This window comes from Schistocerca americana, chromosome 2, assembly GCF_021461395.2.
Source record: "Schistocerca americana isolate TAMUIC-IGC-003095 chromosome 2, iqSchAmer2.1, whole genome shotgun sequence".
Classification (NCBI taxonomy): Eukaryota; Metazoa; Arthropoda; class Insecta; order Orthoptera; family Acrididae; genus Schistocerca; species Schistocerca americana.
This window is the reverse complement of record NC_060120.1, coordinates 571,768,293-571,788,284: the sequence shown is the minus strand read 5'-3', so window position 1 is coordinate 571,788,284 and position 19,992 is coordinate 571,768,293. Positions and strand designations below refer to the sequence as shown.

The 19,992-nt window shown below is 43.8% G+C and overlaps 1 protein-coding gene across 1 annotated transcript in view; it reads right to left on the bottom strand.

The window, feature by feature from the left end:
• LOC124594187 (proto-oncogene tyrosine-protein kinase receptor Ret-like) overlaps positions 1 to 19,992 on the bottom strand; it is a 140,596-nt gene that overhangs the window by 67,151 nt on the left and 53,453 nt on the right. Inside the window, exon 7 of the mRNA XM_047132543.1 lies at positions 15,785 to 15,899. Within this exon, the coding sequence (XP_046988499.1) occupies positions 15,785 to 15,899 (115 nt within the window). The remainder of the gene's footprint in view (positions 1 to 15,784; positions 15,900 to 19,992) is intronic.

Below are 19,992 nucleotides of genomic sequence, written 5' to 3'. Positions count from 1 at the left end.
TTGTGAATTAGCGGATGGTGTTGTTCCGCTTTCCCTATAAATGTTTGAACCGATGCCTTTTGGAACACCAAACGCTTCGGTTACGTTGATTACAGGAACACCTACCATATGAGCACCAACAATTTGCGCACGTTGTGAATTAGCGGATGATGTTGTTCCGCTTTCCCTATAAATCTTTGAAACGATGCCTTTTGGAACACCAAACGCTTCGGTTACGTTGATTACAGGAACACCTACCGTATGAGCACCAACAATTTGCCCACGGTTTGAATTAGCGGATGATGTTGTTCCGCTTTCCCTATAAATCTTTGAAACGATGCCTTTTGGAACACCAAACGCTTCGGTTACGTTGATTACAGGAACACCTACCGTATGAGCACCAACAATTTGCCCACATTGTGAATTAGCGGATGATGTTGTTCCGCTTTCCCTATAAATCTTTGAAACGATGCCTTTTGGAACACCAAACGCTTCGGTTACGTTGATTACAGGAACACCTACCGTATGAGCACCAACAATTTGCCCACGTTGTGAATTAGCGGATGATGTTGTTCCGCTTTCCCTATAAATCTTTGAAACGATGCCTTTTGGAACACCAAACGCTTCGGTTACGTTGATTACAGGAACACCTACCGTATGAGCACCAAAAATTTGCCCACGTTGTGAATTAGCGGATGATGTTGTTCCGCTTTCCCTATAAATCTTTGAAACGATGCCTTTTGGAACACCAAACGCTTCGGTTACGTTGATTACAGGAACACCTACCGTATGAGCACCAACAATTTGCCCACGTTGTGAATTAGCGGATGATGTTGTTCCGCTTTCCCTATAAATCTTTGAAATGATGCCTTTTGGAACACCAAACGCTTCGGTTACGTTGATTACAGGAACACCTACCGTATGAGCACCAACAATTTGCCCACGTTGTGAATTAGTGGATGATGTTGTTCCGCTTTCCCTATAAATCTTTGAAACGATGCCTTTTGGAACACCAAACGCTTCGGTTACGTTGATTACAGGAACACCTACCGTATGAGCACCAACAATTTGCCCACGTTGTGAATTAGCGGATGATGTTGTTCCGCTTTCCCTATAAATCTTTGAAACGATGCCTTTTGGAACACCAAACGCTTCGGTTACGTTGATTACAGGAACACCTACCGTATGAGCACCAACAATTTGCCCACGTTGTGAATTAGCGGATGATGTTGTTCCGCTTTCCCTATAAATCTTTGAAACGATGCCTTTTGGAACACCAAACGCTTCGGTTACGTTGATTACAGGAACACCTACCGTATGAGCACCAACAATTTGCCCACGTTGTGAATTAGCGAATGATGTTGTTCCGCTTTCCCTATAAATCTTTGAAACGATGCCTTTTGGAATACCAAACGCTTCGGTTACGTTGATTACAGGAACACCTACCGTATGAGCACCAACAATTTGCCCACGTTGTGAATTAGCGGATGGTGTTGTTCCGCTTTCCCTATAAATGTTTGAACCGATGCCTTTTGGAACACCAAACGCTTCGGTTACGTTGTTTACAGGAACACCTACCATATGAGCACCAACAATTTGCGCACGTTGTGAATTAGCGGATGATGTTGTTCCGCTTTCCCTATAAATCTTTGAAATGATGCCTTTTGGAACACCAAACGCTTCGGTTACGTTGATTACAGGAACACCTACCGTATGAGCACCAAAAATTTGCCCACGTTGTGAATTAGCGGATGATGTTGTTCCGCTTTCCCTATAAATCTTTGAAACGATGCCTTTTGGAACACCAAACGCTTCGGTTACGTTGATTACAGGAACACCTACCGTATGAGCACCAACAATTTGCCCACGTTGTGAATTAGCGGATGATGTTGTTCCGCTTTCCCTATAAATCTTTGAAACGATGCCTTTTGGAACACCAAACGCTTCGGTTACGTTGATTACAGGAACACCTACCGTATGAGCACCAACAATTTGCCCACGTTGTGAATTAGCGGATGATGTTGTTCCGCTTTCCCTATAAATCTTTGAAACGATGCCTTTTGGAACACCAAACGCTTCGGTTACGTTGATTACAGGAACACCTACCGTATGAGCACCAACAATTTGCCCACGTTGTGAATTAGCGGATGATGTTGTTCCGCTTTCCCTATAAATCTTTGAAACGATGCCTTTTGGAACACCAAACGCTTCGGTTACGTTGATTACAGGAACACCTACCGTATGAGCACCAACAATTTGCCCACGTTGTGAATTAGCGGATGATGTTGTTCCGCTTTCCCTATAAATCTTTGAAACGATGCCTTTTGGAACACCAAACGCTTCGGTTACGTTGATTACAGGAACACCTACCGTATGAGCACCAACAATTTGCATACGTTGTGAATTAGCGAATGATGTTGTTCCGCTTTCCCTATAAATCTTTGAAACGATGCCTTTTGGAACACCAAACGCTTCGGTTACGTTGATTACAGGAACACCTACCGTATGAGCACCAACAATTTGCCCACGTTGTGAATTAGCGGATGGTGTTGTTCCGCTTTCCCTATAAATGTTTGAACCGATGCCTTTTGGAACACCAAACGCTTCGGTTACGTTGATTACAGGAACACCTACCATATGAGCACCAACAATTTGCGCACGTTGTGAATTAGCGGATGATGTTGTTCCGCTTTCCCTATAAATCTTTGAAACGATGCCTTTTGGAACACCAAACGCTTCGGTTACGTTGATTACAGGAACACCTACCGTATGAGCACCAACAATTTGCCCACGGTTTGAATTAGCGGATGATGTTGTTCCGCTTTCCCTATAAATCTTTGAAACGATGCCTTTTGGAACACCAAACGCTTCGGTTACGTTGATTACAGGAACACCTACCGTATGAGCACCAACAATTTGCCCACGTTGTGAATTAGCGGATGATGTTGTTCCGCTTTCCCTATAAATCTTTGAAACGATGCCTTTTGGAACACCAAATGCTTCGGTTACGTTGATTACAGGAACACCTACCGTATGAGCACCAACAATTTGCCCACGTTGTGAATTAGCGGATGATGTTGTTCCGCTTTCCCTATAAATCTTTGAAACGATGCCTTTTGGAACACCAAACGCTTCGGTTACGTTGATTACAGGAACACCTACCGTATGAGCACCAAAAATTTGCCCACATTGTGAATTAGCGGATGATGTTGTTCCGCTTTCCCTATAAATCTTTGAAACGATGCCTTTTGGAACACCAAACGCTTCGGTTACGTTGATTACAGGAACACCTACCGTATGAGCACCAACAATTTGCCCACGTTGTGAATTAGCGGATGATGTTGTTCCGCTTTCCCTATAAATCTTTGAAATGATGCCTTTTGGAACACCAAACGCTTCGGTTACGTTGATTACAGGAACACCTACCGTATGAGCACCAACAATTTGCCCACGTTGTGAATTAGTGGATGATGTTGTTCCGCTTTCCCTATAAATCTTTGAAACGATGCCTTTTGGAACACCAAACGCTTCGGTTACGTTGATTACAGGAACACCTACCGTATGAGCACCAACAATTTGCCCACGTTGTGAATTAGCGGATGATGTTGTTCCGCTTTCCCTATAAATCTTTGAAACGATGCCTTTTGGAACACCAAACGCTTCGGTTACGTTGATTACAGGAACACCTACCGTATGAGCACCAACAATTTGCCCACGTTGTGAATTAGCGGATGATGTTGTTCCGCTTTCCCTATAAATCTTTGAAACGATGCCTTTTGGAACACCAAACGCTTCGGTTACGTTGATTACAGGAACACCTACCGTATGAGCACCAACAATTTGCCCACGTTGTGAATTAGCGAATGATGTTGTTCCGCTTTCCCTATAAATCTTTGAAACGATGCCTTTTGGAATACCAAACGCTTCGGTTACGTTGATTACAGGAACACCTACCGTATGAGCACCAACAATTTGCCCACGTTGTGAATTAGCGGATGGTGTTGTTCCGCTTTCCCTATAAATGTTTGAACCGATGCCTTTTGGAACACCAAACGCTTCGGTTACGTTGTTTACAGGAACACCTACCATATGAGCACCAACAATTTGCGCACGTTGTGAATTAGCGGATGATGTTGTTCCGCTTTCCCTATAAATCTTTGAAACGATGCCTTTTGGAACACCAAACGCTTCGGTTACGTTGATTACAGGTACGCCTACCGTATGAGCACCAACAATTTGCCCACGGTTTGAATTAGCGGATGATGTTGTTCCGCTTTCCCTATAAATCTTTGAAACGATGCCTTTTGGAACACCAAACGCTTCGGTTACGTTGATTACAGGAACACCTACCGTATGAGCACCAACAATTTGCCCACATTGTGAATTAGCGGATGATGTTGTTCCGCTTTCCCTATAAATCTTTGAAACGATGCCTTTTGGAACACCAAACGCTTCGGTTACGTTGATTACAGGAACACCTACCGTATGAGCACCAAAAATTTGCCCACGTTGTGAATTAGCGGATGATGTTGTTCCGCTTTCCCTATAAATCTTTGAAACGATGCCTTTTGGAACACCAAACGCTTCGGTTACGTTGATTACTGGAACACCTACCGTATGAGCACCAACAATTTGCCCACGTTGTGAATTAGCGGATGATGTTGTTCCGCTTTCCCTATAAATCTTTGAAACGATGCCTTTTGGAACACCAAACGCTTCGGTTACGTTGATTACAGGAACACCTACCGTATGAGCACCAACAATTTGCCCACGTTGTGAATTAGCGGATGATGTTGTTCCGCTTTCCCTATAAATCTTTGAAACGATGCCTTTTGGAACACCAAACGCTTCGGTTACGTTGATTACAGGAACACCTACCGTATGAGCACCAACAATTTGCCCACGTTGTGAATTAGCGGATGATGTTGTTCCGCTTTCCCTATAAATCTTTGAAACGATGCCTTTTGGAACAACAAACGCTTCGGTTACGTTGATTACAGGAACACCTACCGTATGAGCACCAACAATTTACCCACGTTGTGAATTAGCGGATGATGTTGTTCCGCTTTCCCTATAAATCTTTGAAACGATGCCTTTTGGAACACCAAACGCTTCGGTTACGTTGATTACAGGAACACCTACCGTATGAGCACCAACAATTTGCCCACGTTGTGAATTAGCGGATGATGTTGTTCCGCTTTCCCTATAAATCTTTGAAACGATGCCTTTTGGAACACCAAACGCTTCGGTTACGTTGATTACAGGAACACCTACCGTATGAGCACCAACAATTTGCCCACGTTGTGAATTAGTGGATGATGTTGTTCCGCTTTCCCTATAAATCTTTGAAACGATGCCTTTTGGAACACCAAACGCTTCGGTTACGTTGATTACAGGAACACCTACTGTATGAGCACCAACAATTTGCCCACGTTGTGAATTAGCGGATGATGTTGTTCCGCTTTCCCTATAAATCTTTGAAACGATGCCTTTTGGAACACCAAACGCTTCGGTTACGTTGATTACAGGAACACCTACCGTATGAGCACCAACAATTTGCCCACGTTGTGAATTAGCGGATGATGTTGTTCCGCTTTCCCTATAAATCTTTGAAACGATGCCTTTTGGAACACCAAACGCTTCGGTTACGTTGATTACAGGAACACCTACCGTATGAGCACCAACAATTTGCCCACGTTGTGAATTAGCGGATGATGTTGTTCCGCTTTCCCTATAAATCTTTGAAACGATGCCTTTTGGAACACCAAATGCTTCGGTTACGTTGATTACAGGAACACCTACCGTATGAGCACCAACAATTTGCCCACGTTGTGAATTAGCGGATGATGTTGTTCCGCTTTCCCTATAAATCTGTGAAACGATGCCTTTTGGAACACCAAACGCTTCGGTTACGTTGATTACAGGAACACCTACCGTATGAGCACCAACAATTTGCCCACGTTGTGAATTAGCGGATGATGTTGTTCCGCTTTCCCTATAAATCTTTGAAACGATGCCTTTTGGAACACCAAACGCTTCGGTTACGTTGATTACAGGAACACCTACCGTATGAGCACCAACAATTTGCCCACGTTCGAAACCACTGAGCTTCGACATAACGCACTCACAACTACACAGAACACTGTTCTGACCACGACGGACATCACTTGTAGCGTTTTCAGGGCATTTGCCAGGTGCTGTTCGTGGTGAAATACAAAAGCGCATCTCACAAGCTTGGGTAGCATCTGCACTTATACCGAAGCGTGCATTTTTCGCGGTGTTTCCATATTTTTGTCCAACTCCACTTGTTTGCGGCAAAACTTTTATCCACATGGACAGGATGAAGATTGCCTGCAAGGTGACCACTGTTCTGACTTCCCTCGATGCATCAGAAGCACTGGACGGACAGCAGGCGTCACATCGTTCCAAGCCTGCAACCCCCGAAAGATTTTCTGTGTTATTTTGATATACTAGGCATATACAGTTTGCCTTCTTATCCCGATCACTTTGCCTTCTTATCCCGATCACTTAATCTTACACATTTATATAGTGCATCTTGCCCTTCTCCTTAACTCAAACACCATGGAACTTATATTTGTTACTAGGCTTGTTGCACAAAACTTCTAACTTTCTATACCAAAATTACGAACTCTTGACTATGTTCGTTTGGTGCCTAAGGCATGTACTCCAAAATCTTCCGCGGTGGCAAGTGACGAAAGGCTTCCGTCCTTCCGCACCAAACTACAGTGTCGGCTATTGCTGTACGCTCTTTTCCACGAGCAAAGAGTGACGAGAGGGCCATCAGTATCTCCTGTCTGGCTGTCACTACCATTGTCTTCATCCATCTCTCTCTCTTTCACTGACATTTTCTCTCTCCCACCATCACTGTCTCCTCTCTCTTTCTCTCCCACTGGCACTGTCTCCTTTCTCTTCCACCGTCACTGTCTCTCTGCCATTCTCTTTCAGCACAAAAAAGCGACAACACGTTCGAATGCCAAAATTTGTGTCGATGATGACTGAATGGGGATTGAGGCAACTGGTTCCAAACTTATCTGACAGTCTTTAAAACGGAAACATACTCGCTTTTTGTGCTCCAACAGAAGCATTTTTCCACTGTTTCCCTTCTTTTCCCTGCGACAGCTTATATGAAACGAATCCTATTGGTCAATTAAGTTTAACAATTTATACACTTCGATACATTTATTTACTTTGACACATATAAGCAACAAATAGATACATATAATGAAAGGTTATCAGAAAATCGAGTGCTTTACGTTTTCTCTCAATACTTTGCTTATCGATCACAATTCATCGGAAACGCCGAATTATGACGTGTTATAAAAGCGTAAAAACGTTATGAGACATATTTCACTGAATTTGCTGTCTTTCCAGTTTTACATAATTTTTTCCAGTCATTTAAAATTTTTTATAGGCATATTAAGATCTTTTAGCCCGTTTTTTGTTACTGCAATATCACTTTGGGTATATTTATATAGGCGTGAAGTGCCCATTATACAGATGCAGTGCACCATACTGGAGAACAAATTCTAACTAAAACCGTAATACGATGACGTAAGAACCCTTCTGATCACCATAGAATCCATGGCACGTATTCACAATGCCAGTTGAAATTATATTTACGCCTCAGACTGGATATTACGCGCATATTTTACTGCTTAAGTACGACAACTGCGAAGCCTGGTTCTTGCTAACGGTTAACTATACCGAAAAATGTTTCGAAGTTCCAAGAGAATATCATCTTAAGAACATATCGTAAGATTGACGATGTGACATCAACAGAAATTATAGAAGTGGCCATCGCCACGATTGGTACCTTTCTAGCTCGAAAAAATCTTGGGTTTGGGGATTTTCTCAGGAATCGTCCACGAAAACATGTTGCTTTCACAGACCACCTAAGGTCCCCCCTAGACCACACCTAATACAGAAGGACCAATCGATTTGTTCAAATTGCGTGCGCTGGAGAAAGTGTGTGCTGTACGATAGCTGTAGTATGCTAGTTCTTCCGACAGGTATACAGTTACTAATCCAAGGGCTATCCAAAACAATTGACCCCTTATCTCTGTGATCAGTAGAACCCGAGATACGACCCGCTGAAAGTTACATTTTCACGCGCGGCTTTGTGGAACATGTTACCGTAAACGAACCTATTACATTTGTGAAGGTATGTTTTGTGTTTAATAAGAAAGTATATTTATTCTGTATTTCATCCCAATGCGTATTCTTGTGTATGCTCAATATTCCCCGAATTGCGTTGTGTTTAAATCATGTCAAATCTTATTTAAAAACGGTAAAACTGGATTGCTATATCTGGAGATGGGACCCAGTCACACATCTTGCCCCGGGCCCAGTCTTGGCTCACAGCGCCCCGGCAGAACGCTCACGACCGAGATTTTCTTCTAAGAAAAATTCACTTCAGCAGTACACGTGAGAAGTGCGTCTGCTGTTCAGTAGTACAAGATAATGCTCACAATGTGAACCTAATCCATTACAAACTCTCTCATTCTCAATGTAAAGAAAAATTTCGCTCTACTTTTACAATGTATACGTGCAGTTCTTTAATGACGCGACAGTCGCTGTGGATGTCCACCGTCTGCAGTGGATACTGCTGTGGTGCGCCCTCCGTCAAGCGCCGACAGCCGCCCGCCCGCGAGCCGCAGCATTTAAACTCACGCACTACCCAGCAGCCGACCTTCGGACCGCGAGAAGTCGGCAGGCGGGCCTTCAGAGGAGGATACGAGCGGCCACAACCAGGCCAAGCAACCGATGTGCGCACCAGCCAGACTGCGTTATGCTTCCACCAACAAGGGAGTTAGCCAATATGAAAACTGTTGTCATACACGCGGTCAGTATTTTAAGACCACGTTCTGGCCGCAACCGGTAGTTCGTCCACCCGCTGAAGGCTATGTTCGTCTCCGAAGTCGCCGCCGGCGGCGTCCGCTTTCGACGTCGCACTTCTTGGGACGGATCCTGCTTAATACGACACTTTCGGACTTGGAGAAGTTTTGAATGGTGACTATTGAACTTATGGATTCCGTAGAAATATTGGAACATGTGAGGCAACACTAACCCTACGACTTATTTTAGAAAATAGATTAAGGAAAGGCAAACTTACATTTCTAGCATTTGTAAGAGAAAGCTTTTGACAATGTTGACTGGAATAGTCTCTTTCAAATTCTGAAGGTGGCAGGGGTAAAATACAGGGAGCGAAAGGCCATTTACAATTTGTACAGAAAACAGATGAAGTGAAACATGGACGATAAATAGTTTGGACAAGAAGAGAATAGAAGCTTTCGAAATGTGGTGCTACAGAAGAATGCTGAAGATTAGATGGGTAGATTACATAACTAATGAGGAAGTATTGAATAGGATTGGGGAGAAGAGGAATTTGTGGCACAACTTGACCAGAAGAAGGGATCTGTTGGTAGGACATGTTCTGAGGCATCAAGGGATCACCAATTTAGTATTGGAGGGCAGCGTGGAGGGTAAAAATCGTAGAGGGAGACCAAGAGATGAATACACCAAGCAGATTCAGAAGGATGTAGGTTGCAGTAGGTACTAGGAGATGAAGAAGCTTGCACAGGATAGAGTAGCATGGAGAGCTGCATCAAACCAGTCTCAGGACTGAAGACCACAACAACAACAACTCTGATCAAAATTACTTGATAGCTGACACTTCATGGGTTGGAGCTGGTTTCCTCCAATGAGAGCACTCAACGTCACGTAGGAACCGTTCGCTATTGCCGGACTGTCGCAACAAGTGGTCAGTTCACTTCCAGTTCCTTGAGCGGCATTCTTTCTTGATGTGTTTGAATCCCGAATCACGGGTATCGCACTTTTATTTCGTATTTTATCAAGCATGATTACCACACCACAAACAACAAACACACTTATACATACACGCACGCGCGCGTGCACACACTCACACACACACACACACACACACACACACACACACACACACAAAGAGATGCTAGTGAAATACAAACGTTGCATACACAGCACTAACTAAACACTACTGGATACTTCCGCACAAGATGTGATTCAGGGTCACATATGCCGTTATCATAATCATCGAGAACGGCTTACATTAGATAAGTTTCGCATGACATTGCGTGCAACTGAGTTTTTGAAGGCCGTTGTTCACCACAGTGAACAAAATAACAATTTGCAGTGGTCAGCGTATTAACGAACCATGCCGAAGGTCGTAGCTTCGAATGTCGTCAAATTTTTTATTTCTAAATCTAATTAAAATAGTTTGATTATCACATTTATTCAATTAATTGGTTATATATATTTTTTATTTCTAATTCTTTGCCACTTCGTTTTCATCATCGTATTGACTTCTTTATCTGCTCTCATTTTTGTACCTATCATTCTTTTTTGTCTGGAATCTGCCTGTGTCGTCTATAATCTGCAACCAAGTGCCAACGAGGACTGCTCATCGGCTGGTAACGCGGCAGCTTGTGTGGCCAGTGAGAGGATAGTTTTAGGTATCCAATGATGGCGAGAAATGACAGTTGCTTTCATCACTGGAACTGAACTTTTTCCGTCTTGAGTTTGCTCGTACGGATTAGCTTTAATAACTGTGAAGAAAGCTATCGCGATTTTAGTTATGTCGCTGTTTGTCGACCATCGCCTTTTCGGATACATTACACATCGCGAGCTTGTGGTTAGCTTAGGATATGAGTTTAAATTCACGACTACAAAACGCGTCTGCTGCCGCAATTTTGTCATTGTGTAATTAAAATCAGCTGCCAACAGCGAATTTCGCATTTCCGACATACCTTGCGGCAGCCGCTTCCAACACTGCTCCGGGTTACACATTAATAGTATTTGTGAAGTGACTTTCTATGTTTCTGTGTTACCTATAGCAGAGCGGCAGACGGCGGCCGATGTGGGAACGCCGTAGCGGCAAGTGACAAACGTCAGCTATCAAATAATTTTAAGCGGACTGTAGATAGATTTTCATATCCTGTGCTGGATACGGACTTTCGCTCAGCACCAAGACAGGACATAATAAGCGTTACTGTACTGACCATGCCTGTTTTTGTTTCCAAGTGTTGCTTGAGTTTTCTGCTAGGAACTGACAGCTTTTGTTCTTTGGATCTGGACACTTCAAGAAGATATGAAGATGGTATCCAACTTACTGTCCACACACTACATTTGTAGTGCCCATGTCCGCTGTACTTATTATTCGCGGCAGTCAGTCTACCGATTCCCGTAAGAGTTCGGGTAATGTGAGTGCATCCGCACGGAAGAAGATCATTGGCCGGTAAGCCTTATCTGTATGAAGATGGTATCTGTTATTTCGGACAATGGATCTTGCTGCTTCGGTCAGCACCTTACGGGGATCTCTACTACTGTTCCTGATCACTGATCTCCCAATATTTGAACTGATAGGAACTGCTAACAGTGTGAAGACTTTTTTAAGACCACTGTCGACGTTAGACTTCTGACAATGGCAATAACAACTGTAGACACCCGTATGGAGGACATGGTAATAAACACTGCTGGTGTAGAGAAACTGAAAGACTAGAAAGCCAATAAGTCAGCAAGTTCTGATAGAATCCCAGTTCGGTTTTACAAAGAGTACTCTACAGCACTGGTCCCTTTGTTAGTTTGCACTTATAGCAAGTCTCTCGCCCAGTGCAAAGTCTCAAGCGACTGGGAAAAAGCGCATGTGACTCCTGCATATAAGAAGGATAAGCGAACGGACTCGTAAAATTACAGACCAACATCAGAAACATCGGTTTGCTGCAGAATCCTTGAGCATATTCTCTGTTCAAATACAATAAATTATCATGAGAGGGAAAAGCAGCAGGGTTTTGGAAAGCATCGCTCATACGAAGCTTAGCTTGCCCTTCTCTCACGTGAGATCCTGCGAACCATGGATGAAGGGCAACAGGCGGATTCCATATTGCTAGACTTCGGTAAAGCATGTGACGCGGTGCGCCGCTGGCAACTGTAAACAAAGGTACAAGTATACGGAATAGATTCCCATGTATATGAGTGGCTCGAAGTTTTCTTAAGAAACAGAACCCAGAATGTTGTCCTCGACGGCGCGTATTCTTCAGATACAGGGGTATCGTCAGGAGTGCCTCAGGGAAGTGTGACAGGACCGCTGTTACTTTTCATACATGTAAATGATCTGGCTGACAGAGTAAGCAGCAGCGCGCGTTTGTTTGGTGGTGATGCTGTAGTGCACAGGAAGGTGACGAAGTTGTGTGACTAGAAGAATACAAGATGACTTAGACAACATTTTTAGTTGATGTGATGAACGGCAGCTAGCTCTAAATGTAGAAAGATGAAAGTTAATGGGGATGAGTATGGAGAACAACCTCATAATGTTCGAATAGTGTATTAGTAGTGCTTGAGACAATCACGTCGTTTAAATATCTGGGCGTAACGTTGTAGAGCGATGTGATATTGAATGAGCATGTGAGGGTTGTGGTAGCGAAGCCGAGGGGTCGACTTGGGTTTATTGAGAGGATTCTAGGAAAGTGTGGTTCATCTGGAAAGGAGATCGTGTATGGGACGTTAGTGCGACCTCTTCTTGCTCGAGTGTTTGGGATCTTCACCAAGTCGGATTAAATGAAGACACTGAACCAATTCAGAGTCAGGCTGCTAGGTTTGTTACCAGTAGGTTCGATCAATACAAATGTATTATGGAGGTGCTTCGAGAATTCAAATGAGGATCAGTGGAGGGAATGCGACGTTTTACTCGTGGAACACTATTGAGAAAATTTAGAGAACTGGCGTTTGAGGCTGACCGCAGGGCGATTCTGCTGTCGCCAACGCGCATTTCGCGTAAGGACCACGAAGATAAGATTAAAGAGATTAGGGCTCGTGCGGACGCTTACAGTCAGTCTTCTTTCCTTCGCTCTATTTGCGAGTTGAACAAAAAAGGAATAGACTAGTTGTGGTGCAGGGTGCCTCCGCCACGCATCATACGGTAACTTGCGGAGTATGTATGTAGACGCAGAACTGTAACCACTGCAATGGGTATTGCTGCGGCGTCAACCCTGTTTGACTCAAACTGTGTGATGAACTGTTAACAGCCCATCACGGGAGCTACATATAATTCCTCAGAGGAACTTTTTTGGCAGTATGTAGTCAAGTTAGAAAAATAATTAACAATGTCGACTTATGAGAAGTGATACAGAAATTGTATTAATCAGAAGCATAATTGAAAACAAAATCTGACAAAAAATACTCACGAGGCATGAAACAGGCGGAGCCAGCTTCCTTCCTCCTCTTTCCCCCTGCATAAGCGAAATTCCTCTATGTATAAGGAAATTTCGAGAAACAGTGATTTTCAGTACCAGCTTGAGCTTTCTTTTAAACGATTAGCCGTGTCACGTTCCTCTGCTAGAAGCCTCACTTGAAATTCGCTATTTACGACGATTGTGATAGCTACGAGAGCAGCAACACGTGTGAGGTGTGTTGGAACGTGACTCTTTGATGAATGCAGTGGACTTAGCGACTAATTATATCTGTTAAAGTACTGGCCCTCGAACAGGATGAGGCGCCGTGAGCAGTGGGCGAGGTTCACGAACAGGACCACACATTCTCTCTCTTATTTTTTTCCTTATTTGTTATTTCAACTCCCTGCGAGGAAGCGTGTAAGACGTCTGTTAAGCCTAAGTGTTACAAGTTTTACAAAACTGTACAGTATATTGCAAGGCGACAAATTTGCTTTTTAAAACACAGATAATAATTTGGCGAATTTTTGGCAAATACCGACGACTTACATAATGTTTGCAGCATACAGAGATCATGACGTCTGTGGTTGGTGCTATGATGTGATGATGGTGCTGGTAATGAATAGAAAAACTAGTTCATGATAGAGATGAAAAGATGTCTGCAGCAATGAAGAAGTACAAGAAGCGTGTAACACTGAACTGGTGGAGGGAGGGGGGATTGAGGGCTGATGGCACGAGACAGAAACGATAGGAAACGTTAGGATACGACTGGTATGGAGTATTTTAGACTACAGTTGACTACATACTGGGAAACAGCAGCGAAAGGGATAGCATACTGTAGGCTAAAGTTGGTTATATATTGAGATGGATTTCAGGGTCGGATAGCGGGAGTTGTTTGAAGTTCTTGCGGGAGGGGATGGACAAGGCATAACGGTGCATGAAAGTTGCAGTATGAGTGTAATGGTGAGGCAGAGCACCTGGACTGAAAGTGAGAAGGTAGGATATGTAACGTTGGTACTGGATTTTCGGGTTTGAAGTTTCACTGGGAAGAGAAGAAGTTGTGGGGAACTGGACGAGTCGATGCAGGATGCAAGTTGAAGAAGGCAGGAAAGTGAGGAGAAATGCATATCTTTCGAGGCTTTCAAAGGGTCTGCAAACTTTGGGGTCAACGGAAATCCAGGGAGCGTCGGCATACATTAGGATAGGATGAATGAGGAATTTATTGGTGAGGACGTAGGCAGGAGGATGTAGCCCACTTAATGCGTGGTAGTAGTTTTAATAGGCTTCAGGCTTGATCCCTTTGGCTGCTACAGACGTGCTCTCTGAATTTCGTGCTGAGGGCGGCTTCTCTAAGGACTGTACTGGTCGCCAAATGTTGGTAACTGTGCTGAGAGACGGCTTTCCTGCCTGCATAAAATTTTTATCGTCCGATTTTTCGAAAAATATTAGGTGACAAACTTGCACATCTTACAACTTGATATCTTCACCCGATAAAGAACTGAATTTCTTTTCGTTGTCCGTCATACTTACTGCTCTGCATCAAATTAAGTAAAACATTTCACGGAATTTTAAAGTGTTTGCAAAGATAAAAACGCACTGCTTAAACTTTGCGTACGGTTGATTTTAGCTCATATATTACAGTAAATGAAATGTAAATAAGATATTTAAATATTATTTAGTTGAGAGCAGAGTGATGGGCGACCATTCAGGTCCCTGCGCATCGCAAATCATGTGCGATTCAAGGTATCGAAGCTATTTTTTTTTTCAAATGATAGCACACAATGAGGCACATATGTTCTGTGATGAATACTCGAAACTTTTTCATTCACCGAGATATGGAAATAATTCGTCAACAGCAGGGAGAGGTCAACGGCTCTGGACTCATACAGACGACCACACCACTGTAGGAAAACCCAAACGGTACGCGTCTACACATCCACAGCACCTGAGGAAATACGTAGCAGGAAAGGCTAAAGCGGGTATATATTGAGACGGATTTCAGGGTTGGGGGCGGGGAGTTGGTTGAAGTTCTCGTGGAATTGATGGACAAGGCAGGTAAGGTGCAGTATGAGGCAGAGCATCTGGATTGAAAATAAGGAGGTAGGATACGTAATACTGGGATTGGATTTTCAGGTCTGAAGCTTCACTAGGTAGAGGAGATGTTGCTGCAACTGTACGAGTCGGTATGGGATGCAAGTTGGAGACGGCAGGAAAGCGAGGAAGAACTCATATCTGTCGAGGATTTCAGGGGACCTGCAAAATTTTGGAGCAGGGAAGATTCAGGAAGCACTGGCATAGGTTAAGATAGGGTGCATGGGGGGTTTATTGGTAAGAATATAGGTAAGGGGATGTAGCACCAATGTATTGCCTGTAGAAGTTTTAATAGGCTTCAGGCTTTATGCTGAATAGTGCTGTGGTCACACGGTCTTTGTTGATTTTGTATTTGGGTACTGCAAATTGTTCGTTTTGTTCCTGAACTGCAATTCGATCGCTTTGGTGTCGATTATTTGTGTTCCTCTCCACGCTGTCAGGGGCTTACTCTAGGCTAGCGCTTAGATGGTGCGCTGGCTGGCAGTCCTCACCCGTGACGCCGGCGATGTCGATGGCCCTGGCGCGCAGCACGCGGCCGAACTCTCCCTCCCCCAGCGTCTTCTCCAGCAGCAGGCGAGAGCGCGGGAACTCCCACTGCGAGTCCACCTGCAGCACAGCCGTCACACCCCGCGACGCCAACTCTTAAACTCGGTTATAGGAAGACACATAATTTGTTGCACTAATTATAAGGTATACTTATTTATACATTGCCGGAAAAATCCTCAAAGACGGTGTTCAGTGACACCACAGTATAATATGTGTGTATTGAGGGGTTGTAGTGTTGACAATTCATTCGTCGCAGTCATCGGTTATCGGAAGGCTCTCAGGGGGCCTACCTGAACACCATCTTTTGGCTAAGTAGGCAGTAACTGTACTGAATTTAGAGGTGAACAGTTTTTGCAACATTGATTCTAGGTTACACTCATGCCCCACCGAGGAGTAAGTACCCCTGTTGGACAGATCCAGCCATTTGAATGGAGTCACTCTGTGGGCCTACGGGAAGGGGGATGGATGTATGGACGGATTGCTCTTCGTGTTGGCTGCAATGTATCGGCGATCTGTTGCTGCCTGTGGAACACTCCCACAACTGTAGGTCAGGTTCTGGACGTCTGCGGCAGCACAGATGCACGTGAAGATCGACGCAGTGTGCGAGCAGCGGTGGCCGACTGAGTATAATCCAGGGACAAATCCGGGCACATGTTGCGCCCATTGTGCCAACAGCGACCGTTGGGAGCCGTCTGACTGCAGCTGGATTACGATCACGTGTGCCACTGGCCAGGCTACAACTCACTGTATGACACTGCCAAGTATGGCTACTCTCGTGTCATGAAACAGTTGACTGGAGAGTGCAACGGTGCTCTGTTGTCTTCAGTGATTAGAGTAGGATCTGTCTGTACGTGAGTGACGGACATACACGTGCATGGCGCAGTACTGGTGAGCTGCTTATGCCAAAGTACATTTACCCATCCCACACACATCCCATCCCAGGTGGTATGTGTGTGAGTGTGTGTGTGTGGGGTGGGGGTGGGGGGGGGGAGAGGCATCAGTCACAACTCGCAATTGGTGTGTCTGCAGGGTACTGTAAGCAGTACCCACTACATTGCACAAACTGTTATTCCTGTGGTACTGACATTTCTTTGACAGGAAGGCGAGGCGCTTTTTCATCAGGACAGCGCAAACGGCTGCTGCGACGACATGCACTCTCTGTGATGTAGAACAACTTTACTCTCCAGCAAAATATCCAGATCTCATGTCGATTGTACTCGTTTGGGACATGATGAAGCGGGAACTAGCTCTCCACGGCCTGCAAGGACCACTGCGCATTGCAGTAAAAGGCACGATATGCTTGGGATAATTTGTCGTGGGGTGCCATTCGGCAACTTTACGATCGTTTTCGTGCGAGAATACACGCTTGCGTTGCGCCAGAGCGGGGATAAACCGTGTATTGGTGAGAAAGTTTGGGTACTCTTTCCTGTGAGGTGTGTTTTTCATTTGGTCTGAATTTGTTATCATATACTCCTACAGTGATGAACTACCTGTCACCTCACTTGTCAATCAAATGACCTTTGTTTTGAGGGTGCTGCATTTTTTCCAACAGAGTATATTTAGAGGCCGGCCGCTGTGGCCGTGCGGTTCTAGGCGCTTCAGTCTGGAACCGCGTGACCGCTACGGTCGCAGATTCGAATCCTGCCTCGGGCATCGATGTGTGTGATGTCCTTAGGTTAGTTAGGTTTAATTAGTTCTAAGTTCTAGGCGACTGATGACCTCAGAAGTTAAGTCGCATAGTGCTCAGAGCCATTTGAACCATTTTTTATACTTGAGTTTCCTAGATAGTAAACATTACAATTTATATGGTATGTGGGCAGTATATAATAATAATAATAATAATAATAATAATAATAATAATAATAATAATAATAATAATAATGGCAATATGTATGGTAATCCATATTTGGAATTTAAGAAATGTCATTTGTATTAGCATAGATACGCAGTGTCTCATCAGTCTTAATAAGTAAGTGCAAACTCTTTAAAATGTACTCAGGTTTGCACTTTCATCTCACGATATTAAGACTGACACGATACTGTGAATCTATCCGGGCGTGCTGAATAATAATACCTCCCAGTTTTTATGTGAAAATTCTTTAGTATTTCCAAATAAAACAAACGTTATTAACATTCTACATTTTTATTCTTAATGTACACATTGTTACAGCTCTCTGCCGCTAGAGGGCTCCGAATTGTAGCGTGTAACATGCCGGCGAGCAATATGCCGGCGTACAATATGCCGGCGTACAATGTAATTACGTCGGTGCATCAGAAACAGCGTGCTGTAATCGAGTTTCGAATTTGATGGTCTCGCCCACAAACGGCGTGCCCACTCCGTCAGTAAGACAGGCGGGTGCTGCGGCATACGCAGCAATTCGATTCCTTGGTTTCACTGTCATCGGCTGCCCTCCATATACTCCCGACCTGACTCATCCGATTTTCATCTGTTTCCAAAACTTAAAGAACACCTTCCAAGACTTCACTTTGATAGTGGACGAGGAGGTGCAAGCAGAAGTGAGGTTGTAACTTCGTCAACAAAACCAAACATTCTACACTGACGGTATCAACAAACTGGTCTCTCATTGGGAGAAATGTGTTCGTCACAGGAGTGATTTCTTTGAGAAATAAATATGTAGACGTGAAGAATAAAGATGGAGAATGTCAGTAACATCAGTTTTATTTAAAAATCTACGTAAGAAATTCGAAGGCTTTACATTTGAGCACGCTCTCTTATATTTGTTAGTCTAGTCAAAATAGGGAAAAAATTCATGTAGTCGCAATTATTTGTATAGTTGTAGGAGATAGTGTCATAAACAACACACTAATAACCCTGACCAATGGAGTTAAAGATCAAGTTTTACGATTTTCTTGAATAACTCGGAAACCGAAGCTTATACCGAAAATGATTTCCTTTTCCAAAATTAAATTGCATTGAACTTCCCACAAAACATGTGGTATTCAATTTTACTGTAGGTCTAATAGTTCCCTCATTGCAGGGAATGGAAATAATCGCAAATTATTAAAAATATTGTTTTAATTGTATAAAAGTGTTTATCTTTAAATGAAGTGGTTAAAAACCAATATTAAATGTGTGACCCACATATAAGTGCAATACAGCCGTATTCCCCCCCCCCCCCCCCCCCCCACCCATGAACCATGGACCTTGCCGTTGGTGGGGAGGCTTGCGTGCCTCAACGATACAGATAGCCGCACCGTAGGTGCAACCACAACGCAGCGGTATCTGTTGAGAGGTCAGACAAACATGTGGTTCCTGAAGAGGGGCAGCAGCCTTTTCAGTAGTTGCAGGGGCAACAGTCTGGATGATTGACTGATCTGGCCTTGTAACACTAACCAAAATGGCCTTGCTGTTCTGGTACTGCGAACGGCTGAAAGCAAGGGGAAACTACAGCCGTAATTTTTACCGAGGGCATGCAGCTTTATTGTATGATTAAATGATGATGGCGTCCTCTTGGGTAAAATATTCTGGAGGTAAAATAGTCCCCCATTCGGATCTCTGGGCGGGGACTACTCAAGAGGACGTCGTTATCAGGAGAAAGAAAACTGGTGTTCTACGGATCGGAGCGTGGAATATCAGATCCCTTAAACGGGCAGGTAGGTTAGAAAATTTAAAAAGGGAAATGGATAGGTTAAAGTTAGATATAGTGGGAATTAGTGAAGTTCGGTGGCAGGACGAACAAGACTTTTGGTCAGGTGAATACACGGTTATAAATACAAAATCAGATAGGGGTAATGCAGGAGTAGGTTTAATAATGAATAAAGAAATAGGAGTGCGGGTGAGCTACTACAAACAGCATAGTGAACGCTTTATTGTGGCAAGATAGACACGAAGCCCACGCCTACTACAGTAGTACACGTTTATATGTCAACTAGCTCTGCAGATGATGAATAAATTGATGAAATGTATGATGAGATAAAAGAAATTATTCAGGTAGTGAAGGGAGACGAAAATTTAATAGTCATGGGTGACTGGAATTCTAGAGTAGGAAAAGGGAGAGAAGGAAACATAGTAGGTGAATATGGATTGGGGCTACGAAATGAAAGAGGAAGCCGCCTGGTAGAATTCTGCACAGAGCATAACTTAATCGTAGCTAACACTTGGTTCAAGAATCATGGAAGAAGCTTGTATACA